General features: G+C 44.7%; 2 protein-coding genes and 1 long non-coding RNA gene across 8 annotated transcripts in view; 1 reads left to right on the forward strand and 2 right to left on the reverse strand.

The window, feature by feature from the left end:
* Window positions 1-18,578, forward strand: part of LIN9 (lin-9 DREAM MuvB core complex component) — a 51,164-nt gene extending 32,586 nt beyond the window's left edge. For 5 of the 6 annotated variants that reach the window (XM_031596689.2, XM_031596681.2, XM_090134968.1 and 2 more), the window contains 6 exons: window positions 1,735-1,860; window positions 2,207-2,389; window positions 2,499-2,596; window positions 3,808-5,812; window positions 5,905-6,033; window positions 10,152-10,305. In XM_031596689.2, coding sequence (XP_031452549.1) covers window positions 1,735-1,860; window positions 2,207-2,389; window positions 2,499-2,596; window positions 3,808-3,913 — 513 coding nt within the window. In that variant the 3' untranslated portion in view covers window positions 3,914-5,812; window positions 5,905-6,033; window positions 10,152-10,305. Of the gene's footprint in view, window positions 1-1,734; window positions 1,861-2,206; window positions 2,390-2,498; window positions 2,597-3,807; window positions 5,813-5,904; window positions 6,034-10,151; window positions 10,306-18,516 lie in introns of those variants that run through there. The other variant, XM_090134967.1, reaches the window with a different exon arrangement.
* MIXL1 (Mix paired-like homeobox) lies at window positions 6,688-8,090 on the reverse strand. Its single transcript, XM_031596709.2, has 2 exons — window positions 7,767-8,090; window positions 6,688-7,692 (listed from the first exon to the last, which is right to left on the reverse strand). Exons 1-2 carry the CDS (start codon window positions 8,073-8,075, stop codon window positions 7,384-7,386), a joined length of 618 nt encoding a protein of 205 aa, XP_031452569.1. The 5' UTR covers window positions 8,076-8,090; the 3' UTR covers window positions 6,688-7,383.
* LOC149918866 (uncharacterized) lies at window positions 15,602-26,686 on the reverse strand. The gene is made up of 3 exons (XR_016463995.1): window positions 26,504-26,686; window positions 23,159-23,337; window positions 15,602-16,415 (listed from the first exon to the last, which is right to left on the reverse strand). It is a non-coding gene; the product is annotated as an uncharacterized LOC149918866 (long non-coding RNA).
* Between the last annotated feature and the right edge of the window lie 78 nt (window positions 26,687-26,764).

Below are 26,764 nucleotides of genomic sequence, written 5' to 3' on the forward strand. Positions count from 1 at the left end.
TTTACCATGCTATTGCCCCAAGGCTGCTCTTCAAAACCTTGTTATCAGTTCAGTTGTAATATTATTTCTCCTGTACATCAAATGCTTTGTCTTTTAGTTGTGCTTAATAAAACTCATAATTAAAATAGATGCAAAAAGAGGCAAGATTAAGACATGCTATTGCAGACTGTAATTCTGATGCAGAAAAATTACCATCTCTCCTTAATACAAACGATAAAGCTATCTGTTCCAACTGAGTTGTCTTTATCTTTGTAGAGGTAAAGAAATACATAGGAAGGACTTGAGTTTTCACTAGCTTTCCTCTTGACAAAAATCCAGATATTAGCATGTCAGTTGTCTGCTGCATCATAAATTTAACTTTTTTGTAGAATAAGAATACCAAGGAAAATAACAACTCTGAGAGACTTGGAGATAGCTGTTAAACATTTCTTCTGCTATTTGCTTTTTCAGTCAGCAATCATACAGCAACTCTTGTCACTATTTACGTCCGATAAAAATAGAAGATATATATTGGGTCATGTTCTTAGCCTGTCTGTAATGCTCTTTTGTCCTCTTGGTAATCCCATCATTTGGGCCACTTAGTATGTGTTGCTTCTCCTTTAGAATGCATTTTCTTTGAACATGACTCTTCAACAATAGTCCACTTAAATACCAGTATCAAATATGAGTAAAATAGATTCCTTTGATTTCATTCATTCAGGTAGAGTTTGTCAGACTTTAATAATCATTGATAAAATTGTTGAAATAAAGTTATTTGCTTTTTTTTTTTTTTTTTTTTTTAATGATTCAGCATATAAGTAAAAAGAACTGACCAAAATCAGAAGTGATATTGAGTATAGCCCATTTTTATCTGGCAATAGTAATAAATTCAAATATACACGAAGCAGGGAAAGGACTGCTTCCAAACAATAAAGCATCTTGACATCACCGTACTCTTTTTAGTTGCCATCTACACAGAACATTATCCACTTTTCTGATGACTAAACATTGTTGCATAAATAAATGCAAATAAGAAAGATAGCTGGTTCATTTTTTTTCACTTGACCTGCAAAAAAGATGAGGTAAAGGTGATGCTGTTCATTCAGGAGAAACATAGATGCCCTGTGACAGAGATGTTATCTGTTTCCATCTACTTCACCAACAATCTTTTGTCTGCGAGCTGAACTGTTTGTCAGTGTCTGGATTGCTACTGGATCATAAATAGTGCTGGTGCTGTTGGAATACATCTTTTATCTTCACCAACATAAAATGCCATCATCCATTTCTCTCTGATGCAGAATTCACAATTCCTTGTGGTTTCCATGGCTAACCTATATTAGGCTAGCATGCTCTAGATGGGGCTGGTCAAGGAAGAAGGTCTTATTTTCTGGAGCTGCTGAACATGTTGTCCTGTACTGTTCTTCTACTGATAGAATAATCTTATGTTCATACCGTAGAAAGAAGTCATGCCCCACTATGGGTGAAATAAGCAGGTCAGGCTGTAGTTGTCATCCGTAGTGTTTAATGCCACAGATTATCATAGTGCTTTCTGAAGAGAATAAAAGCATAGTAGTTACTGCACCAATTGTCACTTGGAGTTCTAAGCAGTGATACTAGGCTTTAAGTTTTTTCATGTTAACATTTCTATTAGGCACTGGGATTTCAAATACCCCAGTATTATTTTAAAGTGAAAATTCCTTTTGATGAGTTTCATTTATATTGCATTAACTTTAACATGCATCGTCTTTTCCACAGAAATCCTATTCTATGCCAATAAGCATCGAGTTTCAGAGGAGATATGCAACTATTGTTCTAGATCTAGAACAACTAAACAAAGACTTAAATAAAGTGTTGCATAAAGTTCAGCAGTATTGTTATGAGGTAAGATTTTGCTGGAATCTGCATTTGTTTCTGCTTAACCTGAGTTAAAAAATAAATCAGAATTTTCTGGGAATAGTGCGTAAGCAGGGCTCATGTGGAATTGAAATTGGTAGCAGCTGTGTCTGTTTTGTTGTCTCTATTTCTCTCTGCTTCTCTTACCTGAATGCAGGCACTTCTGATAATGCTAGTGGCCAGTTTTGAAATAGGCGTGCATGTATATAAATGAAGAAAAAACAAAGCAGGCTATATACCTGTGGACTTTTTTGCAATCATTTGTCAGTTCATACATGCACCAAATGCAAAGGAGTTATTTAACCTTCATTTATCTTTCTTTCTATCTGTGCAGCTTGCTCCAGACCAAGGCCTCCAGCCTGCAGACCAGCCAACAGATCTGAGGCGGAGGTGTGAAGAGGAGGCTCAGGAAATTGTTAGGCAAGCAAATTCCTCCACAACAGGACAGCTTTGTGTCGAAAGTGAAAATTTAACTGACCTTATCTCTAGACTTACAGCAATATTACTTCAGATTAAGGTAAAATAATTGCAAAAATAGTATCTCCTAATTAAGTACATAATATTAAGCCTCTGTCAGGTTCTTTGTGTTGAACTGTTAGAACATTTTTTGTTTTCTTCTCCTGCAGTGTCTAGCAGAAGGAGGTGACCTGAATTCCTTTGAATTTAAATCACTAACAGATTCATTAAATGACATTAAGAATTCAATAGACTCCTCAAATATCAGGTACTACTACTTTGAATATTTAATTCCTAATTACACGTTTTGTGTCAGCAAGCAATTGTTAATGTCTTCTAGAGGTGAATGTAAGTAAGTATAAGTAAGGATTTTAATCTGGTAACTGTTTATGGAAGATGTCCCATTTAAAAGGATCTTCTTAAAGGGAGTAAAAAAATAGCAGTTTTCTGTTTGAACCTACAAGTGAAGTAACCTGATTAAAAAAAAAAAAGTGATAAATTGATACAGCAACACTAAAATGACTGAGGAGCAAGAAATTCACTGACAACTGTTACTTTAGAATATTTTCTGTACAATTTTCATATTCTTTTTTTTAGTGTTACTCAGTCTCTTGTCTGTAAATATCAGGCATTGGTATATGAGACAATTAGAGTTTCTGCCAGGCTTCTATTAACAATACTTTAAATGGGAAAACAAACAAACAAACCAACCACAAAGGAACAGCCATATTGTGCCAGATCAAAGGCTCCTCTAGTCCAGTGTCCATTTTTCAACAGTTGTCATAAGCAGATGCCTGAGGAGGCGTTATAAAAATAGCAAGAACATGATGATACTCTTCCTGAGTATACTGTGAACTCCAACAATTTGTGACCATGATTTTTTTTTTTTAAAGATTTGCATAGTCACTAAATTACATAATTTAAAAAATAAAAATACTGAAATGCTAAGCATTTTCTTATGCCCTCCACACTGGTATTGTTACATGCATGGTTTTTTTTTTTTTTTTTTTTTTGCCAAGATAGTAAGGCAGATTTTTGATTTTAAAAAACGATTGAGAAATGTTTTTTTGTAGCACTTTTCCATTTTGATTTAAAAAAAAAAAAAAAAGAGAGAGAAACTTCCTGTCATCAACACTGCAAGTAAATGTTGGAATGGATGCAACTAGGGGCTGATAAACACTGCTAAGAAGGTGATGATCTTTGCATTTCACTGTACTCAGTCTGGGTACTTTAGCATCTCTTCACAATGTTTTTCTTTCATTAGCTCCAACCACTTTACAGTCATCTTTAAAGAACCCAAGTCAGTAATTTTGACTTCATGAAACTGTTTTTGTAAATGCTATTTACTGATGCAACCTGATAACTGATATGAATGCACTACTATGATTTATTTAACTGCTTGTACCTTATAGAAGTACTCGTATGCAACCCTTACGTAAGAGGTTTAATCCTTTTCTTTTTTTCCTCTGTCCCTTGTAGTTGTTTTCAGAATAATGTCGAGATCCATGTTGCACATATTCAGAGTGGTCTGAGCCAGATGGGAAATTTACATGCCTTTGCAGCTAATAACACCAACAGAGACTGAAAACTTTCTTTCAAGTGTATAGCAAGTAGTTCTGGAAAATCCTCTTCATTTATATATGCTTCAACAAATGCCCTAACTGCCAGAAGATAAGGGAAAAGAAGACCTCTCGGACCCTTTTAAATATATTATATTTGCTTCTTAAGGAAACCAGCATTACTGGCAAGCATTACATTAAATTTCTCCATTTGTTATTCACATGCGGTAGTTTTGCTAACTGGTAATCTCTTAGTAATTGCATTTATTATCATACACCTGAAAACGTACTTTCATATAATTTGAACTTAGTTTTTAAAAGTTCAGATGAATTCTGCCTGCCTCTTGTTGTTGGCTCTCCTGGTACGTTAGATGAAGTGACGAAGAGGAAATGGCTCACGTCAGTAGCTGTGTGGCAGTCTTTGTTCCTTAAAGCTGCACTTCTGTAGGTACCTGAGATACCACCAGCTAGCATGGTAATAGCATGGGCTGAGGGTTCCAGGTCTAAAGAAGCAGCGGTGGGATGTTGACAGAGAACTAAAGTTGCAGAAGATGTTGGGCAGGTCTATAGATCAGTCAGTGTCTTGCTGGAACATTTAATTTATCATAACTTATATAAGAAGTCTAATGAAGGAATATAAAAATGGAAGTGATACCTTTCCAGAAACAGAGTCATTACGGCTTTTTCCCTTTATGTGGGGCAAAAAGAAGTGTTTTAGTTGATATTTTATATAAATGAGTGATAAAACATACTGTTTTTCCAACTTTGGGTTTGTTTTGCACAACTTTTAAATTAAATTCCTGGTTATTTGACATACCCAACATATATAAATACGAAGATTTTTATAATAAAATATAACCAGTGAGGTAAACTGCAAAAATTGAAAGTAACAACCTGCCTATGAATACATTTTTGGAATGTTAATCTTGTAAAAAGTGTGTATTGGTTTGTTTAAATAGTCTTGTAAAGCTTCTGTGTAATGAATCATTTCCAGATATGGATTTTCAGAGATAGCTGTAGAGTTGTTTTGGATTCCTTTAGATGCCTCATTAAATGAGGTCTTTTATATGTTAATGTATAAAGAATATGTAAACAGGATTATTTTCAATTTTAAAATTTTGTATAGTTTAAAGATGCTTCTGTATTCTGTGTTGGTATTGTGCCACTGCAAAACTTTAGTGCAGAGTTTATATTTAGCTAAACTTGTTCTGTTAATTAAGAGAAATGCATAAATCTTTTATTCTCAGTGAAATTTGTAACTGAATAAATTGAACTATAAGAGTTGATATATTTCACAAAAATGTGAACTTCTGGCACGTGGTTTCAGGTCATTTTTTAAGAGACGTTAATTGCTGAAAACAAAACATGATGGCCTGGGTAACAAGGTGAGTGGTTGTTTTGAAGTATCTAGAAAATGTACAAGGAGTATTACAAAACACCAGACACTACTTTTGCTCGAGTTAGCCACAGAGCTGCCCCTCTCATCATGTAACAGAATGTGGTTGTGGCCCTTCCAGTGTCTTTATTTTGTGTTGTTTGGTAAAGTAGATGGAAAGGTTCCCCACACTCGCAGTTTTCATTTAAACAGAGAAATGCCAGAGCCTCACTTAAAGCACAAAGGTTTGGTCTGACAATAACAAATGTGATCTACTGCTGACATGAAGGGAAAGAATCCCCTTGCAGTTTACTTCCATCCCTCCCCTTTTTCCTGGGTGCTTGCTGAACACCTGGTACATAGTGCGGGGAGCTGTGCTGATGAGAAGCAGCTCACCTTTGTCTCCTTTTTTGCTGCCCATGTAGCTCAATGAATTCAGTCACTGCAGAGCGCAATGGAAAAGGAGCAGCAGCAGGGGCTGCCGTTCCCAGCAGCAGCTTGCAGGCTCAGTGTGCAAGCCACTTGGAAGCTGTGCATGCATGTGAATGCTGTGAGTACTCCATCCCTGACAGTTCCTTAGGCATCCAAGTCCACTTGGGATGGATGGTGTCAGATTTTCATTTTTATTTGTTTGCTCTACAGTTTGGCCAGGACAGCTCTGTTATTTTGTTTGTGGAGAGAGTTCCTCAGTCAGCATTCCTGCTGCACCACTCAACCTTGGAAGCTTGCAGCTCCACAGGAATTTGGCTGTCTCAGATCTGGCAAGCACAGGTATGTGATGGGTTACACCAAAAGATTTTGGGTATTGGTTACCTTGTCCTATGGGGTGTGATTCCTGACACAGGTTAATTTCCCTGACAGTACACATACCCCTCGCTTCTGTTTTTGTCTCCAGAAGAGCCTTGAGATGTTCAGGTGTTGTCTCCTGACTGGTGTTCCTCAGGTCAGTACTGGGGCCAGCCCTACTTAATATCTTTACTGATATGGATGAGGGAATTGAATGCACCCTTGGTAAGATTGTAGATGACACCAAGTTGCAAGGAAGTGCCAATCTGCCTGAGGGTAGGAAGGTCCTGCAGGGGGATCTGGGCAGGTTGGATCAATGAGCTGAGAGCAATTGTATGAGCTGCAACAAGACCGAGGATTGGATCCTCCATTTGAGTTACAAAAACCCCATGTATTGCTACAGGCTTGGGGCAGGGTGGCAGGAAAGACATGGAGGAAAAGGATCTGAGGCTGTTAGCTGGCAGCTGGCTAAAAATGAGCCAGGAGTGTGCCCAGGTGGCCAAGAAGGCCAGTGGCCTCTTCTCTCAGGTAACAGTGATAGGACAGGAAGTCTTGGCCTTAAGTTGCACATGGGGAGGTTGAGGTTGAATGTTAGGAAACATCTGTTCTCAGAAAGAGTGGTGATGCACTGGTACAGGTTGTCCAGGTGGAGTCACTGTCCCTGGAGGTATTCAAGAGCTGTGTTGATGTGGTACTAAGGAACATGGCTTAGCGGGCACCGTGAGGATAGGCTGACAGTTGGACTGGATGATACTGCTGGTCTGCTGATTCTATTATCTGGAGTCTGACAGCTTGCTCTACTTGTAAGCAGGAAGAGCTGCCTCAAGATACACATACACCAATACAGTCGTTAATAAATGCCCCATTTTGAGGGGCTTTTTTTGCATTTCCTATGCCCTAACTTCACACTGTCCCATTTGGGAAAAGGGTGCTGGTTTAGTGCTCTCTTGTTTCCCCTCGCTGCACCCGTGGCTCTCAGGGCCCAGAGCCGCCCCTGCCTCGGGGGCTGTGGCCCCTCCGCGCTCAGCAGCCCGTCCCTGTCCACATCATGAACACAACTCTCGGCTCCAGAGCAGCACAGAGCAGAAATGGGAACTTTTATTTATTTTTTTCTCTCAAAAAAGTAACAACAGCCCCCTCCCCACCCCCATCTTTCCTAGAACAGTGCATTCGGTCGGCTTGGTGGCTTAAAAAGGTTAAATAGAAGCTGTAAACAACGTAACACGGTGCCGGCAACCGGCGCAGCCGCCCCCATCTCCCGGTCATAAATAGGCGCAGTCCCTCCGGGATAAAGTGCAAGAGGCGCGGGCAGGGCAGGGCACGGCCGGGCGGCCGTCAGAGGGCTCGGAAGGCGCCGAGGGCGTTCTCCTCCCACTCCATTCCCGGCTCCGAAAAGCCGCCGCCAGCCGGGAGGGGGAACGCGGGGCGGGGCGGGTAGGGTCCGGCCGGGGCGCCTCCGCTCCCCCCGTGCGGGCGCGGCGCGGGGCCGGCGGCGCGGGGCGGCCACTCGCGGCGCTCCTCCCGGGCGCGGAGCGGCGGGGCCGCGCCGCACGGCGGGCGCTGGGGCGGCGGCGGGGCGGGGGGACCCGGCCGGGGCGGCCCCCGCTGCCGGCGAGACTTGGCGCGGCGGTTCTGGAACCAGACCTGGGGAGAGAGGGCGGCCGTGAGGGCGCGGCGAGGGCGGGCGGTGAGGAGGGCGGGCGCCCGCTGCCCCTCACCTGGATGCGGGACTCGGGGATCTGCGTGGCGTCGGCCAGCCGCTCCCGCAGGTAGATGTCGGGGTACATGGTGTCCTGGAACACCAGCTCCAGCGTCTCCAGCTGCGCCGCCGTGAAGCTCGTCCGTTTCCGACGTTGCGCCGACGGAGCCCCCTCCGCCGCCGGGGGCGGCGCCGCGAGGGGCGCCGGGGCCGCGCCGGGTCCTCCCCCGCTGCCCCCGGCCGTCCCGCACAGCCACCGGCCCGGCGGGCAGGAGGGGGGCACCGCGGGCAGCTCCGCCGGGGGCGGCCCGAAGCGCAGCGCGGCCATGGCGGCGGGCCAGGAGGGGTCCGGCCGCCCGCGGGGCTTTATAGCCGGGAGGGGACCGGCGGGGGCGGGGGTGCCGAAGGGAGGCGGCCCCGACCCGGGGGGTCCGGCGTGGGGCCGGGGCCGCGGCTCCCTCGGTGCCACGGGGTTGGTGCCACACCGCTGCTACCGCGTCTGGGAGGCGCTGCTGTGGGGTTTGCGTCCTGCAAGTGAGGTGCGTGCTGTCATCTGTGTGAGCTGCGGGTGAACGCACCTGGAGAGCCCCAGAGCTCAGCTTGCGGCGGGCAGAGCCGGGCCGTGCCACCGCTTTTCCCACCACTGTGCCTGCGAGGAGCCATTCCCGGCTGCATCGCGGCGTGAGACGTGCAGGTTATCCTCAGCGAGCTGTGTGAGACGCTGCTCCTTCTGAAGGGGCAGAGTGCTGAGCATCAGCTCTGAAAGAGCTTTTATTCGTAAGCCGTTTGTACCTTCGTGCTTTCGCACGCACAAGTGATGATCAGGTGCTTTCAGTAACGTAGGCTTTCTCCCACCATCTCTCCCCGTAATGCCAGCTACCACCCACCAGCTCCCCCAGAGCTTCCCCCCAGTGCCGGTGAGCATCATAGGGTGCCTGCATCTGCCCGAAGCTGTGCTGGCTGGGAATGCAGAGTCCTGAGGAGGAGGATATTGAGACTCTTTCCTCCTCTAGTCCTGCACCCTGTGTGTCCTGGCTAAGCACAAAGAAGGATCCTACCTCTCGCCTTGAAAAGCAGAATCTGTACCATCAATCCAGAAGTGAATTGCTTTTTTGAATTAATACATCTGAAATTGAGATAGCTATTTCTAAATATGGAAGGCAGCAACAAAAGCAGGTGGAGAGCGTGCTGCCCTGTCATTGCTGCCATCAGCAGGCACCTAGCACAGTGAGGAGGGCTCTGAAACACTGCAGCTTTAAAGAGGCTGGAAGAGGTGGCCCTACATTTGCTGGCCTGCCTTGTTTCCAAGCTGCTCGGAGTCTCTCCGATTGCTGTGGGTCACAGAGTCATCTTCTAACCATGTACACTGACATCCCTCCTTACTGACTGTTGGAGCTGAGTTTTGGGTAGAGTCCTGGAATGCCTGCAGATATAAGCAGCAGCATGGCATTTGGTCCTATCTTAAATGCTCTCCTTGGGACACCTGGTGCTTGTAGCAGTGTCGCTGCTCTGCCTGGAGGGAATGAGGCATTGCCATGCAGTGGTTTATCAGTCACTAGGGTCCATGTCCTGTGTGTGAACCTCTCTTGCTTTTTACTCCTTCGTTTGCTTTGTGCTGGGATTCTGCAGGCAGGGCACTCGGGTATGATCATTTTTTGTTCTACCAAGTGTATGATACAAGAGGAGGATGTCCTTAATGTGAATTTTCTCATTTCTAAATACAATGCTGAACCTTTTAATAGCACAGATTTAAGTCTCTCTCATCTACTTGAGTGTTTTCACAAATCTTGATGTCTTGGAGATCCCAATGTATGTGTTTCCTTTAATGGAAGGTGGCCAGCAGCTTCAAAAGATGATGAGAGAAGCCTGACGTAAGAAGTAGCAGCAGTCATACACCCAATTTCATCTTCTTAGAGAAACACATTTTTGCTGTAAAAGCTAAAATTTAAGCTATACTGAAGAAGCAGTGCCTGTATAACTGATATTAGTTTGTCGGAAAAAAAAAAAAAAAGAAAAAAAAAAGGAAATTAGTTGTAGACCAGAGACATTTTAATGGGTGTGTAAGTGTGTGTTTGCTCCAGAGTTTCTTCTGGCATGACAATGCCAAGTATTTCCCAGCTTCCCCATCAAATCCCGATACCAACAACCATTAATGCACACCAGGCTCAGGTTTTGAGGGCTTTTTCTTTCTGCCTAAGAGGAAATCTTTAGAATGAATGCTTAATTTCTCTCTAATTGCTCCCAGTTACCATGTAACTCCTCTGACAAAGCTCCTTACAACCTCCAAAAGCTTTTAGAGGTTTTTCAGGTTTTCCTAATGCATACATACCAACATCTATGTATTTTTAGACACATCCCTGCCATTAAGCTGATCTCACCATGATCTCATGTTGATCATTTACAGCTGTCCTTTGGCAGTGTTGGTGTTGCCAGCTATCAGGCTGCAAAGGGGAAAAGCTCAAGGGAGTGAACTGCACCTCGTCTTCACTCTGAGACTGTTTGCAGATGTGTAGAACTGTATTCCTGAGACCTCTGAGACCTCAGTCATGGGTCTTCAGCTGTGGTCCTGAAAACTGAGGTCTTTTGGTCATTGTGGGACTCCACACATCATCCTCACACATCATCCTCTGCTCTAAGTGTGTCCCAGAGCAGTCAGACCCTGCTGACACCAGACCTGTGTAGGATGTGTTCATAGAGCTGTGCAGTGCCGTAAGGATTCCAGGTCACCAGGTAAAGGTCCAGTCCTGCTCAATGGCTGCAGACCACATTTTTCCACGGGGTTAAAATAAATGGGATCTGTCCTTTCTGAAGGGTGATTCTATCATGCTTGGCTATTATTGATCACATCCATACATACGTGTGTTTTTCTCTGAGAATTGAAACACTGCCTTTCTGCTTTCAACATCCAGGCACCGGTAGCACCCTGTGACTCACTCCTTGTGTTTGGGAAGGGGGTGTGACCTGGTTGGGTGAACCATTTCCTATAAGGTGTGAGACGTGGCTTCAGGACCTCATGGTGCATTCGTGTATTCCGTCCCGGGGAGTCGATAAGAGCTGCAGGCATACAGCAGGCCTGGAAGAAAGCGGTGGGAAAGGCGCAAAGACCTCGCAAATACATATGAAAGGATCAAGGGTCTGCATGTGCTAAATCCCAACAGGAACAGATTTGGGGTGAGATGCCCGGCTTCAGAGGGAACTCATAAACGGCAAAGGGGCAAAAGCAGAGTATGTCTGACTGCTGGCAGCTGGCTCCCTACCTTAAGAGTGAGGAAGGTCGAGGATTTGGGGGAGGGAAGGAGATAAAAGCAAACAGCAGAGATGGTGTCAGGAATGGGAAAATGAGATGGCAGAAAGGAACATGTCATCTGGAGGCAGGCAGCCTAGTTGGAAGGCACCTGGGTATTTAGGGGTGAATTAAGACACTGCAAAACCTGAGCCTGTCTTTGAGTTTGGAGACATCCTGAGAAAGGCAAGATGCACACACCTGGCAGTCACAGTACTTCAGAAGTGAGAGGGCAGTCTCAAAGATTTTTTTTTAGCAGCAAGCCTTAGGCTGAAGCAAGTCCTGTTGACCCTTGTTTTCTCTGTGCCCTCTCTAGTTTTATAGTGTGATGCTGTGGAAGAACTTAAAGCATGTATTTAACTGACTTCTTCCTGTTGCCTGCTCATTCACATCCTCTGAATGAGGTCTGTAGAACAGTCATGCTCTATTCTTACAGGTATTTTCCTTTAAAGAAGGATTTTTTTAACATTTGTTGATGTGTGCATTTGTACATATAAAACTATTGGGTTACCCGCACTTCCAGTGATCTTCAGTTAATTCACAGCACAAAGGAGAATCTCTGTCTCTGCAGATGAATAACAAGAAGAAAGGAAGATGAGAAGAGGAGTGTTAAGTTACAAAACAGAGCCCTGTTTTTCTCCTCCTTGTGCTGCAACTCAGCTCTTTACCTGGAGCCACTCTGCAGGGTGCAGTCAGAATGTGCAAACCCAGCAAGGCTGGCAGGAAACAGCAGGGTGATATGTAGCACAGGGGCTACATCTTCTTTAACAGCATCGAATAATTAACAGGCTCTGAAGAGTCCACTATCTACTGCTTTCAGACTTCCTGGTCTTAGCAAGCAGTGTTAAGGCATTGTTTTCTACCACTGTTTGGCAGTCTCCTAAGCCCTCCTCATTCCACATGTGATGAAGTCTTTCTTCTATCTATTCCAGCTTAACAAATGGCAATCACAAGATTTTCTGGTTTTGTTTTGCAGTGTTTGGTATCTGTCTTAGTGCCTTCAGCTTCTGAAATCAATAGATTTTATGAGAATCTTGATTTTATCTTGTTGCTATTGTTGTTTTAAAGCTAATGTCTTGTGGTTATGAAGAGAAGAACCCAAATACAAAGCAAACTGTCTTCTGATCATTCACAACCAAAAGCAATGGGAAGCACCAGCACTCTCCTGGTAAGGTTGGATGCCCATTACAAGGCTAACACAGAGCCACCATCCTTCCCCTGGCTGCTCTGTTCTGTTACACCACACAAGTCTTTCTTCTCTGAGTAGTACTGACTGCAAATTTCTTCACCCCTGCTCTTCCCTTCTGCTGCTGGAGTGTGTGTACTTGTTGCATGCCAAGGTTGATGCTCGGGTTTTGTTCTTATCATTCAGTCTACATGTTTCCGATCTTTTCTGGTTGGTTTTAAAGACAAGTAACTGTTGGTCTCTTTTCTTGGCACTTGCAAAAAAGTTGTTTTGCTTTTCTTTGGCATTTTTTCTTTCTGGGGTGTTTTATTTCAGGCACCTGTAGAGCTGGGAAGATTTTCAGCTTTAAAGATGTAGGTGGAATGAGGGAAGTTACACCTGAGCTGAGGATTTGTGGTTGATAATTAAATCAGCAGTTTCTGATGTTCAGAGCTGGGGTGTGCAGCAGTTACTATGCCATTTGATGAAGTAATTCTCTTCCATGCATTAACTGACTCATATTACTTTGCTATTTAAAATTGCACTGAAGAAAAGCAAAAGAAAGATAATTCTATGTAACAAACTCAGTAGGCATTATTTCTGTGGGTTATCCTGATTTTTATAAGCGTGATTATAGGCATGATTTTCTGGCATCTGACTCACGCTGAGGCTCCATGTGCTTGCATAGGAAAGTATCTCTTTTATCCTCTCCAGCTGCTCTTCTGCCCCATGTCAGCAGCCCAGTACCATCCCAAGGGCTGCCTCGCTCCTCAGTGCAAACAGATTGCCTCCTCCTAGGCCCTGTTCCTGCCCTGTCCTGCCCAGTGCCCCGGGCATTTTTGCAAATTTGACTTTGGCCCTGTTTGTCAAGGGCACACTGTTGTCACTTCTTTAGTCTGACCCTCTCCTTTGTTGTCAAGAGGTCTTCCTCTTTTTATTGGTAGCTTTATCTCTTTCTCCATTATCTTCTAGTCTTGTAGACTCTTTCCCTTCTCTTTTGCATTTAACCAAGCTTGTCTTATCAGTATTAGGGGATTTAAGACTTTTCTCTTTGACAGCTTTTCTTCCCCATTCCCTGGAAGATTCTCTGTGCCATTGGATGCAGGCCAAAGAGCAAATGCATTTGTTATTCAAAATGAGATAACTGCGTCCATGCCCTGTATCCTTTGGAGAGAGCATTTGTCTTCTTCTACAATCATATTTTTCACATCTGTGAGGTTGTCCTTAGGTCTCTGAGGTAATAGAAGACATAAGGGAGTATGTCTTCCCGAGAATTTGCTGCAAGGCTGACTGATCAGCAAAGGGTGCAGCAGCAGCATAGTCTGTGTTTCTGTTTGGAGCTCCTCCATGACTATCACCACCCTTTGGCCTGGCCATCCATTCCTGAAGTGTGAACACCAAGTCCTTATGACAGTGACTGGAAACTGCAAAACTGGACACAATATCACATCAGTTACAGAATCACCTGGATGTCTGAAATATCACGTGTGTCTTGGCCAGTGACAGCATAGCAGCATTAATGGTTTTCTGGCATTTTGAAAGTGCTGTCTTCCTTACAAATCTTGCCAGGATGGAAAAAGCTGGGAAATTCAAAGGGGAGAAAATAAAGAGAGAAGTTTCACTCGGTTGAACTGTCCTTTCTCCTTGTTTTGTACCCCCTACCAGATAAAGCAGCAGGAGTCCTAGCACATACATTTCAGGGGAAACAGGGAGCCTGCTGACTGTGAATGTCCTGGCAGACTGAGGACCACTCCTCCCTGCCTAAAGAGCTTGACTTTGCTTCTCTCCTGACTAATGGTCATCTTTCCACTGTCTGCATGGAGCAGGCTTCTGCTTGATAGTTGAAGATAAATTCTTGCTTGTGCTCCTGTTGCTGAAGGAAATGTGCACGGTGAGCCAGAAAAGCACATAGGATTGTTTCCAGGAGATCCTTGTTCCAGAACAGGACTGGTGCCTGCTTCCTGCTGCCCAGGCCTCCCTCTTGTCCTGTTTGCAAGGTGTGCAGCAGTGCAACTTCATCACATTCCTTTGGTTAATCAAAATGGAAAAGCTGCTTTTAGATTAGAATTTTATTTAGGACCACATAAATAGTATGCAGAAAGAGCTGCAAAAGATGGGCACGCTGCAGGTCTGTCTGACCTCCTTTCTTAATTGGTGTTTCTGAGGATCAGCTCTCAACTCTTGCCAGTGTCTTCAGCAGATATAAAACCACGGACCACATCACACAGTAGGAACAACTGAGTTTTCTTCCCAAGAAAAGGAGAATGCCTCCTGTGAAGCATGGTGAAGGCATGCCTGGAGGGCAGCACTGCTGGTATCGTAGGGTCACTGTAGGGCAGCACTCTCAGCTGCCCTGCACAACATACAGGCAGGCCAGGAGAGCAGGCAGTGCATGCCTTGGCAAGGAGGTGGTGTGACACACTGGGCCAGATCCCTTCCTGAAGCACTAGGTGGGAGCACAGCATAAGCAGGGCAGCAATGATATCGATGTGAGGCTGGAGTGGACTTTTGTGTTGCAGTGTCATATGCTTAAGCAGAAATTTATTTGACCTTTTTTGGAAGGAGGAAGGCAGTGCTGATCATTCTTGGCCACTGTGCTGGAAATGTGCTAGTTCAGTTGGTGATGGTGATGATGAGTTTCCCAGCACAGAGAAGGCTTGTGTGCGTGCAGCTTTCTCTTAAGGTCAGAGTGTGCCTGAGACAGTAAACAGTGACAGACTGTGAAAGATGCTGTACTCATAATTTACCCAGGACATTTTTGGCATGCCATATAACCAGTGCCAAGGAAAGGTTTTCAGACTGTGGTGATGCACTGTCTCCTCATGTTTTGCAGCCTTTCCTGGTGAAGGTAACTTCTTGTTGCGATGGCAAATCCCTACAGGATGAAACAGGGCAGTTCAGGGGGGGCATGTTCCCATGAGGGAAATCTCAGAAGAAAACAGGTGGAAACTAAACGTTCTTTGGTCACAGAACCCTAGGAGAGGTGCGGTATGTGTCAAACCGTGAAAGCTACTTCAGGATTCCCAAGCCATTCATATGGAGTATGTACAATAAGGTAGAAATCTTTTCCAACCTTCGTGATTATAAAATCATCAAGTCCAACTGTCAAGGCATCACCACAACCGTATATTAATCTTCAGACACGCGCACGCATGGAATAGATTTAGGACTTCTGGTGGCCAAACCTCACACAATGGGCACTGGTGAATCTGCTATGCTATTTATCTGGCTGAGTTTCAGCCACCACTGTGACATTATCTCCATTGCCCTTGAGTTCTGTCTGAGCCTCTCCTAAACCCAGCTTCATTATTTTCTTACTAGCGAGTGGCCTGCTGGTGGAAAGCACGCTCCTGAAAGCTCATGCACTCAGACTCATGAGGGAGGTCTGCTGTGGGATATACTCCTCACCAATGAATTGTACTGCACAGTTGCTTTTACCCACTTCTAGCAGCATCACAGTGACACCAGTATTAAAGCAGCAACAGTGATTTTAGAGGTTACTCTCTCTTGCTTTTCTCCAGAGATGGTTGGCCTTCTCAGGGAAGCCTTTTGTAATGGGTGCAGAGAAAAGAAGCAGCCATACCTCCCTGCTTTTACTGCCTTTCTGGCACTGTACCGCTTCCTGTGACACTCTCCTCCCAGCGATGCATGGCTTTAAGGCTGCATAGGCTGGGCAAATTATATTTTAGAGTGAGACTCTATTTAGCTGTGATGTCAACTGCAGCCAACTATAAAAAGATCAGTAATGCTCTTTGAAAGTGTAACAGCTGCTGTTCTACACCCTCTCTGCTGTATTATCAGTCTGCCCTATTTCATGTGCCACACAGCCAAAAAATAAAATATTGTAGCAATCATCTCATTATATAGCTCAAGGAATGTGGGATGTAAACTCCCTAGAAGCTAGGAGGAACTTGAGGTGAGCCAAACTGGGCAATTTTACACAGTTTGTTAACAAAAAGGTAATTTTATCTGGGTTTGCAATGTAGCATGCTTTTTCCTTAGCACTTGACTGCATGCCATTAACAATTCCAACACAATGACAGCAGACCTGCAAAGCTTTGCTTTGGGCAGCTTTGCTGAATGTTACTGACATACAGTTATAAACTGAGCTCGTCTGGACTGCATGGAGTGAGTCCAGCAGTATATTACCTGGCATATGAAGCACATCTTTGTCCTTAGCTGGGTGTGACCACATGTTCGAAACCACATTCAAGGTTCCCCTAGAGTCAGAATCAGAAAATAAGTTCTGTTTATCCAGAACGAGCAGACAGCGAGTAATAAATGTGGAATTGTGCTAGCAAAATACACTGTGGCAATACTGGAAATGGGGTCTTGGCTGGGCCTCTGAATAAGGAGTATTTTCCTACTCCTGGAGAATAGGAAAAAAAGTTGTCTCCTGGGGTAAGCTTCATTCCTGGAGACAACTTGTAAATTATGTTCTACTAAATGATGTTCAAGAAGTGTGCTGAGGCAATGTGAGAAGTGGAGCATCGCCGTGTGGTTTGGTCAGCAGGCTGGGTGTGCATTAGCACAGACAGCAAAGTGCCACCTTGGAAAGCTCCAAGCCTCCTCAGCTCCAGGTCCCTTCCTTGGTGGGACAAACCAATGCAAAAAGGCTGCTCAGTTGTATCTGGGTCAGTTGTGTTTGTTTTGTAGTGCAGATAGGGCCTTTGTAGTGGGGATGGAGAATGGCCTGTTTGTAAGTGACACGCAAAGTCCTTTGACACAGGTCTGAAGTGGCAGTGAGCTCACTTGTCTGAGAGGAAATGGTTGGCTTCCAACACGGCTGTTACCAAAGGTGACAAGACAGTTAGGCAATGTGAGGAGTGATTTTGCATCAGACAAAGCCTCTGGGCTGGAATCGAGCACACCATGGCACAGGCTTACCTGTGTCTGAGCCCTCACTGAGCTCACTGAGCCGTGGCACCCAGCACCCGTGCAGGGACATTGCAGAGGCACCCAGAAATGAAAGTAAATGGCCTGAAGGCATACAGAAAGCTTGTGAGCAAGCCAAGGAGCAGCCTCAATGCCAGCTTCCTGGCTCTGTTGAAAATAATTGGGGAGACTCCCCTGCTTTCACTCACTTCCCACTGTTTGCAGGTGTGAGCAGTGTCTGGCAGCTCCGGTCTCACTTACATGCAGGCTGGAGAAAAACAGACCCACCCCAGCTGTTTTCTGGCAGCAGTGCCACATAACGACCCCGTGGATTAATGAGCCCAGCAGAGGCTGCTGGGAACAGGGTCTTGTCCTCTGGGGTTTGTTTCTACTTCATGATCCCAGAGGCACAAGCAGCAGGCAGCACAGCGAGGCACTGCCATCGTTTGATTGCTTTGCTCTGGAAACTGCTCAACCAAAACAATCCCCATAGATCTCTGGTCCTTTCTCAGCTCACTGAAAGCAAATGTACTTCACGTACAAGTGCAGAGATGGTAAAAGATTGTATATTTTTAATCAACAGTTCATGTTGCAAGCTCATGCGAGAATCAGAACTGAGATAAGTTCCTAGAGACCACTCGGTCCAAACTGAAAGCACGAAGCACAGCAGTGAAGCCAGCGGGGCTCAGCACCCAATCTCACAGTCCAGGAGATGATTTCCCTCAAGAAACAGCTATGAGTGCAGAATTAGTGGAATAAGGAGCAGAGAGAGCTTGTTTCTTATATGTGAAAATACCCATGCAAACACACACTGCACGGTCACGGTTGCTTGAATAAACTTACACTGAAGGAAGCTGACGTGTCAGCAGAGCTGAATTTACATGCTACAGAGTGTAGCAGTATGCTGTCAGGTTAAGAAGTGGCACATCCTTGTGTCCAGTGATGGATGCATAATGGTCTCACAGGGGGAGCTGAGTTGCTGTGAAATTTGAGGTTGTGGGTTTTTAATGGCATCTAGAAATCAAGATACTGGAAATCCTCAAGCATTCAATAACTCCCCAACCAGAGCCTTCATTTATCCTGTAACACTCCACAGCTTAAGACTTTTATATATCCATTGATAGCTGATAATTCATTTTGTTAGATACTGAGCAGCCTCCAGTCTAAATAGGGATGCCTGAGACCTTCTGTAAAGCTCTTGTCTACCTTTTTCTGAGGCTGTGCAACAGGTAAGTGGCTCCCGCATCTCCAGAATTGAAATCAGTCGCTGGCAGCGAGCTCATCTGTTCAAAGGGAAAATGCTGTGCAGTCCCACTCTGGTGACAGGATGAAGCTGTCTGTCTCGTGCAGTAGCCACAGAAACCATAGGCTCCTGCTATCCTGATCCTATGGCTATGGTTTTCCACAGTGACCAATTTATGTAGTCCTTTCACTACTTCTCTGCAGAGACTTGAAGCTTCACGGTGTGAAAGGGAATTGCTGAACTAATTCTTGCCAACATGCTAGAAGGTAAGATCTTGCAGAGGGCCACTGGGAAAAACAAGTTTTCACTGAAAGCAGATGTTCTCCTAATAGTATATTTTACAAATTCCAGGGAAAAATGCTCCTTAAAATATATATATATATAATAAAAATTGAAAACTTGGATCATTTTGCAATTAAAGTGTTGCTAAAACTGACCTGTTTTCATGTAGCTAGAGAGATTTTCCTTTTGGACCTTTAGGACCTTTCAGTCACCCTAATGGATGTTTTTTCTCCCATCTATAAAGTGACTGTTGAGAAGATCAAAATGATTGGATTTTTTGTAGTGCATTAAGTTATTTGCCTTTACATATACAGTATTATTTTTGTCAAACCAGTCATTTTCAACACTTATTTAGTTTTGTGGAACTTGGGAGTCCTAATCAGGGCCAGAACCTCACTTTCATGATCAGAACAGTTTGGGGACTGGGGCTGGACTTGATGGTCCTCATTGTGCCCTTGCAACAATATTCTGTGTCTCTGTGATTATTCTGTTTAGGTGATCAACAGTGAGATAATTACATTTCACATGCAAAATTACATTTCAATGCAAAATGACTTTATGAGGGGTCATAATGAATGCCCAAGGACCTGAATGGGACATTTGACACCACACGTTCAACCAGCAAAGATTGCTACTGCCCTCTTTTTGAATAGAAAAGCTTAGCAAGAACTGGCTACCTGTCCTTGATAGCAGGGTACTGGGAGGTGCTGGACACAGAGCTGCTAACGCTTGGCAATCCATCTGGCAAAGGATTTTCTTATCCAGGTTTGATCTGGAAAAACATTTCAGTGTCTGCTGAGAATTTCAGAACCTGTCCTTTAACTGGAAACAGTATTTCATTACGTCTTGTATATATGTGAGTATGTTTTGTTCTCTGTGTTTTGCTGTTATATAAAGGCTACACAACGATTACAATGATAAGCACTCCGTGGAGCCCTGTAAGAAAAGCAACGCACAGGAGATTCACATTCACATCTTTTTGAGCCTAAGGGCTTGTCTCTACTAGAAAGACTGTTGCTGTGGGTGTCTTCCTGAGGTTAAAGATGTGGTCTTCTGCCTGTGTCTGTAGAGCTGCATCTAAATGAGGGCTTTTATCGGTGTGACTGTGTCAGCAAAAGATGCAGCTCTTAACTTACATACTTGCACTAGTAAGGTTCTTCAAGTGTCAGGCAGTTTCTGAAGACAGAAGTAAGAGAATTGCTCCTTTCGTTATGATAGCATATTATCTCAGGGGCATAGTGCTGGCATTTTGGGCATTAACCTCTGCTGTTTTAGGACTGGCATGCAGTTTTAGGACTGAACGATGCATTCAGACTCTTCTCTCCCGAGAAAACAGTTCAGAAATCCAGCCAGTGAGATGTAATCAACTTGGTTAAGATTTTCCTTTATCAACTTGTTTTCTACCTCTTGCTTTGTTTTGTCCTCCTAAAACTGCCTTTTATACCAGCCACACCAGACCCTGTTTTGTGTGAGATACATGAGGTTCCCAGCCCATGACTCCGTGACTACATCCAATTATTTGTTATTATGTCCTTCCTTTCCGTACCCAAAGATTTCATTATCTTGGAGGAAAGCATGCAAAAGGAAGAGGATTCATCTCTCTCTAAATTCAAGAGGAGAAATACATGACCTGTTCAGCAGCTATTCCTTTCAAGTAGCAGCAACTAGGGGTGAGAAAGTATGTAAATAAACTTCAGGCACCTTAAGCCAAAGGTGCTAGCTCAGGTGACGGATGTGCCAGTCCTGAACTCAAGACATGATGAAAAATGAGGATTTGGCAGGTTAAGGAAATCCTGTCTGCCATTTAACTCGTTCACACTCATCTCTTTGCAGCCCTTTGCCCTGGCAGTTGTACTGATTCAGTTTTTTATGTGACTGGACTATGTGCCAGACCTGGGAATAAAGCCACTTAAAAACAACAATAACAACACAGTAGGGTGGGGACAAAAAAAAGAGGGAGAGAGGCTCTATTTCACTGAGATCCAGTACTGCCATTATAACCCCACTGCACCAAAACAGCCTTCTGCAGTGATGGGGAGAGGAGCCACAGACTCTCAAAGAGAGACTTCTGCAGGCCAAGGAAAGGCACAATTACAAGTGCAGCCTGGAAACAAACCTAGACTTGTTACACCACTTTGTAACAAATCCTCTCATGTTACTCTTGTAAGAAATTATGTTATTGCTTATCTCCTTTGACCATATCCTACTCATACACAATTGAGAGAAAGTTAAAGCCCTGTCTCAGTAATTTGTCCATTGGTGCCCAATAAGAAACAGGAGTGAGCAGGTTGTAGCTCAGCGTTTCCATCTTTGTTTAGTTGCTTTGCTCCCCAAAATCTGCTCTTACTTATTATCCTGGATGAAAAACAAAAAAAAAAATTAAGAGAAGAAAATGATACCAATAACTGTCACCATTTTGGTGGGACTTCCATGATTCTCAGGAGTTCTGCTGTGCACTAGACTTCAGTCTGTGTTTGTTGCCACTGTGAACACAAAAACCATGAAGGGATGGAAGAGAATAGATTCAGTTCTGCTGTGCAGGATCTGCCTGTCCGCTAGCAGTCCATGTATCAGAAGAAATTGAAATTGCCTGCTGTAATGCAATTCTATGAGCACAGATTAAGGGAGATAAAAATACTCTTTCTGCACTGAGAATATGTTTGTTAGAGCAGAAGAACACAGGTAGGAAAGCAAGCTGCCTAGTGATCTGCTTATTTCAGTGACAGCAGGGGAGCTGGATTGATCTAGCTGCTTCTTAGGTGCAGTCTGGTATTATGGCTGAGTTTGTCTACAAGCTAGTTGCTGTCCTTGTTTCCCATTTACACTGCTTTCCTTAAATTGCATCTAGTGGCTGTGTGGCCACAGGGCAAAATCTGCTCATCAGAGCAGCAGAAAACTAACCACGCCATAAAAATGAATAGTTTTCAGCCAGATCAGCCAGCTGAATCAACTCACCCAGAAGTCACTCCATCAGTGGATTCAGCACAAGGGAGAAGGACGGAGAACACAGCTGCAAGCAGTAGTGGAGTGAGATCACTGCTATTTGGCATTAGCTTGCAGCTCTAACTGCAAGGATGACCTGCTCCTATCCTCCCTTCCCTGCTCTGAGCAGCATGTTCCTGCCACTTCCACTGCTTGCTTGACCTCAGGGAACTAGGCCTCCTCTCTAAGTCAGCAGCAAACTAACCCAGCACCTGAGAAACAGACAGTATTCTGCCTGCTTAGTTAGGTGAAGGAGGGAGGTGGGATGAGTGTAAGTCCTGGCACAAGGATGCTGATGAGCTTGTGTGGTGTCTGTGACTGGGAGGAGGCCAGGGTGGCTCATTCTGACAGCAGCCATTTCACAACAGCTCATTTTCAATTCAACCCAAAGGAGGAAAATAAACAGCATAAAAAAAAGAGATCCACAGTTGAGCAAATGGGAGCCAGCTGCACACTGTCCATTGAAAAGCGTTCACCTCATCATTAGGTGAAGAAGGACAGAGTTAATGTACGCTTTTGAAAGGTATATTACCTGTCTGGTTGCTGGATGGAAGGGAGCAACTTGAATAGCACCCCTTAGTGCATGCACAGCTCTGCTCATCCCAAAACACAGGCAGGAGGCTCAGCAAACGGTTTTGAAAAGAAAGCACCTTTCTGCCTATTAGTCCCTGTGCTATTGGGTGCCTGGAAAACCCAAAGGCAGATATGGCTAATTTAAAAATCAAGTCAAAAGGAAAAAATACAGGAGGGAAGCAGCTGTATAGCAGCAAAGCATGGAGGAGGATGATCCTGAAACATCAGCAGAACTCAACGCAGGGTCATGCTGGCCCTGCAGGGCCCCTTGGGAACACATGCTATGGGTTTTAGACCCTGAACCAGAGGGCAGTGCCCTTCTGGAGGTGTTACAAAAGAGCACCAAAAGGTGCTCCGACCTTACGTGAATGTAAGTCATTGTTCTGGTTGATTCAGTTTTTCTCTGGGCAGAGAGCCAACAATGCAATCACTAATTGCACTGATTTCCATGTCCTCTCTTCTGTAAAATCAGTTTATTAGAGGAGTTGGTTAAATTCAGGAAGTGCTTAAATTCCCAACCATATCTTGCTTAGCAAGAACTTCTTGATAACAGTGCTGTTCTGCTCTCAGCTCATGTGCCTGTGGAGAGCATGATTGGTTACAGAGCTGTACTGTTGCAGATGCAATTGCATCAGCATAAGATATATTAAACTGGTATAATTATTTTATTGTACCAGATGATCATAAAGGAATTGTTCTTTTATGATCATCTGTATCTGTTATAACTGCATCCATCCTAAGGAACATTTGCTCTCTGTCAAAATGAGAGTATAATGGGAAGATAGCCTTTCACATGTGTATTTTTCCTTATGAGTCTCTCTAGCACTCTGTCAATAAAGCTGTTTTTCAGCAGTGTTTGCTGACACTGTGAAAAAGGTATTGCCAGACTCTGCATCTGATTAACTGTTATCCCGCAGCTCATGTCATAATTTAAAGAAGTCAGCGTGAATGTCACCATAAATTACTGTATACATACAAGGCAGCAAGCAGCACAGTGAACTGTGTTACCTTTGAAGTAAAGACAGGTATTGTGCACCCTGCCGTGTAGAGGTCCCAGAAGGGATCCAATGTGTTTTAAAGGTTGCAGCTGTACTGCAGTCATTCAGTTGTCCAACGGGATGTGAAACACACAGCAGTGTTTGTTCTTGTGTGCAAGGCGAGATTACACTGCGCTTTAGAGGAGACCTCTGGAAGAAAAAACAGAACAGTACTATGGTTATTTTCAGGCATCAACAGAAACAATCCACTGGTTTCTAGTAAATAACTTCCATATATTTTTTTTTCTTTCTCTTACTTCCTGCTGATTTCATTATTTCTTAGAAAAACTGAAACTGAAATCTGGACTTGATTGTGGTGGAGGTCTTGAAGAAACAGAGTGCTGAAAAGTAGAAGCATAAAACCTTGAGCGGGCTTATTTTTCTCCATAGACTTTATTCAACATTTGAACAAACAAGAACTAATGAGAAAGGACAGATTGAAATGACTCACTAGGATTTTCACTCAATTAGTCCTCTGGTGCCATTACATGTTATTGTGCCAGCTCTGCTGATCCCAGTATGTCCAAAACCAATTTACTGTGCATATATGAATGCCTGAAGTGTAATCTTTGAGTTAAATGTGTTTGGAACATCTTAGGAGTTCCTGAGAAGATCCATTGGTTTGTGCACTTGCAGTAGGGTTACACTGGGCTTCTCTTCTCCAGGAAAAGCTAGAAGCCCCTATGAAAAGCAGCTTGGTGATGGAAGAGGTTGAGTGATCACTGAAGTAGGAAATACTGGCAGATGCACTGTAGCTCCTTCCATTAATCTGAGCACCTTCCCAAAGGTGCACAGAGCCCTCTCTACCAACCAGGCTGTCCACTTTCCTCATTCCCCAGTATAAGCCAAAAGGTGCAGTCCTGAGCTACGGGAGCTCTGGGCTGGTATGACAACAGTAGGCCTAGCAACAGTGTTCATATCTGTTTTATTCAATGTAGCCATTCCTGCAAAGCCGCTAACCCTATTTTCACAGCAGATGAGCCCATACCACAGTGGCAAACCTAGCTGCTCAGAGATGCTCATTTGAGATAATCAAATATTTAGCAGCCCTTCCTCTGGCAAACAGCACGTGCTTGTTGCCCTGCACCAGGGGGCACCTGAAGGCACAGCCCCTGCAGCTGAGAGCGCACGTGTTTCACCCGCTGTGGGAGGAAGGGTACCAGGAAAAGCAGAATGGTTTGTTTAAGACATTCTGGTGTTCCATAACTTTTTAATGGTTCACTGTGCACTTGCAGATGGCTGGTATTTTTCACTGTTAAACATTCACCAGCTTGAATTAAATAATTGATTTATTCTACGTGAAGTTTCTAGGACTGTGTTTCCTAGTGGAGGCCACTGTTGCTGGACTAAATTGCCTCTCTGGGGCTTGAATGTAGTCTCTCTTTGCCACATGTAACCAGCTGTTACAAGAAATAAGTAATTTACTGGATCAACTTAGCATCTTCCTCTTATCCATGAGTGGTTTTCTCAAGGATATATATTATTGGGAACTCTTTGTTATAGCCATTCAATAAAATCTCCCTCATTTACAGGACTCAGGAGCAATTTGTTGAAGGTGTTAGAAGTCCGATGTGGCAGTCACACCAGCTGTGTGCCAGGGAACAGCCAGACCTGTGGGAGCAGGGAGGGGTATTCCATGCCCTGGGGATACCTGGACAACATGCAGCTCCAGGTAGATTTGTTTTGTTTTTAGCCAGATAAGCACATCTTATATTTTACTCTATCTCAAACAGCCACCACAGCATCACTGCAAATTCAAAATTTTCTCCTGAAAAAATATTTCTTCATTTTTTATTATATTATTCCAGACCAGGATTTCCAGACTCAAAATCTGAACCTGCCATTTTTTTTTTCCTAGTATTCTGTCCTGACACCATATCTGTCTTTATAAACAGGACTCCAAAGCAGCATGGAGCAGAGGAGAGTGGGTGCAGTGGGCCAATTCCATGCTTACCAGATAGCTGTGCAGAGAGGCACTGAGGGTAAATCTGCTGAGCCTGCTGGCTCTGAACAGCCACACACCAGGCTACAGAGCTGCAGCAGAGCATGCTGGCCATAGCCATGCCTCAGCTGGATGCTACACTGGCAGATGTCTTGCCCTCCAGCTGGGACTTCTCCAGCAGACTACACTGCATGTTGTGGAGAAACCCGCTCTGCTGGCACGCCTGTTGTAGGGCATAGCAGGGCTGGCATAGCAGGGCTGGCACAAGAAGAGATGAATAGTCACACGTTTACTAGAAGTGTCAAACATTTGCTGCAGAAGAGATCCTGTTATGAGACAAATCAATTTTCTGTCATCATTCTCCAAATCAGCTTGTCAAACAGGATGCTCACGGAGCATCTTGCATTTAGCTTGGCCTCCAGACATGTGGGGAAACGAAGGGCTGATTGCAGGCGGCTTCTGCCATGAAGCAGAAACATCTGTGGGTTTGCTGGTATATAAAATGAAAATATTTCCTTTCATTTGGGAGAAACATAGCAAACCCCATAGGGATCAAAATGTCGGTTTCTTTAAGATGTATTTTAGGATAAAGAGTTCAACATTTCTGAAAGGGAGAAGTTTAATATTAAGCTCGCTATGTATTAAACCGCAGAATTAATGCAAATATATGTACATATATGTATGTATCTATGAAGGATGGCCTCTGCAAACCAAGCAGGAAACGTGCCAGATGAAAACTGTGAGAATAGATTGAAAGTAATCTTGTAGATGAACTAACAAATCTTGATGCAAAGCCAGATCTGATGCTGAAATGCCGCTTGCAAAGCAGGGTGCGGGCGGGCGTGCAGGAGGAAGATAGCGTTATCTGTGCTGCCCTTATCTCCGTGCATGAGATGGTGCCAGACAGACGGAGCTGCGTGCCCTAGGAAGCAAAACGCTCCGAAGGGGACGATGCACCCTTGTTCTGTAGTCTTGGGAAAAGGAAAGAGCAGCGTGATGTTTGTGATCCTCAGCCAAAACCAAAACAAACAGAAGCGCGTGAAGAAGCTACAAAGGATTTCTAAGCGGCTGTGAAGTGTCTTTTGAAGCTGGGGTTAACCATCATCTGAGCCAGACTCTGCCTCTATCCGGGCACGTTCGTACTGAACGGGGCCGCGAGTGACACGGGCGCTTTCAAGAAATACTGACTGGAAATGAAGTGCTTTAAATACAGCTTTCACATCTCTTCTGCCTTTCATCCGAAGGCTTCAAAGCACGCTGTAAGCGTGACCTAATAATCAGCTCTGCCGAGAGATCAGCGAGCAGACGCGGAGGCGCGCCGAAGGGAAGGGCAGCTCCTGGGCAGCGCTGGGGACGGACGTGTCAGTGCGTTACCGCGAACACTGCCTGGCGGTCACCAGCTCACTGCAGCTACGGCTCCGGAGACGTGACGGCCTGGCACACTTCTCGTGCCGGCTCCGAGCCGCGGTTCCCGAGGGGAGAGCGGGAGAAGCCCGGAGCCGCCCTCCCGCTGCCCGCCAGCCGCCACCGAATCCCGCGCTCCGCGACGCCGCCGGCCGCGAGTGGGCGGGGCTTACAGCGGCCGTCCGGCAGGGGGCGTGGCCTGCGGCCATCCCTGGAGGGGAGGGACCGGAA

This window comes from Phasianus colchicus, chromosome 2 (assembly GCF_987193195.1).
Source record: "Phasianus colchicus chromosome 2, bPhaCol1.hap1.1, whole genome shotgun sequence".
Classification (NCBI taxonomy): domain Eukaryota; kingdom Metazoa; phylum Chordata; class Aves; order Galliformes; family Phasianidae; genus Phasianus; species Phasianus colchicus.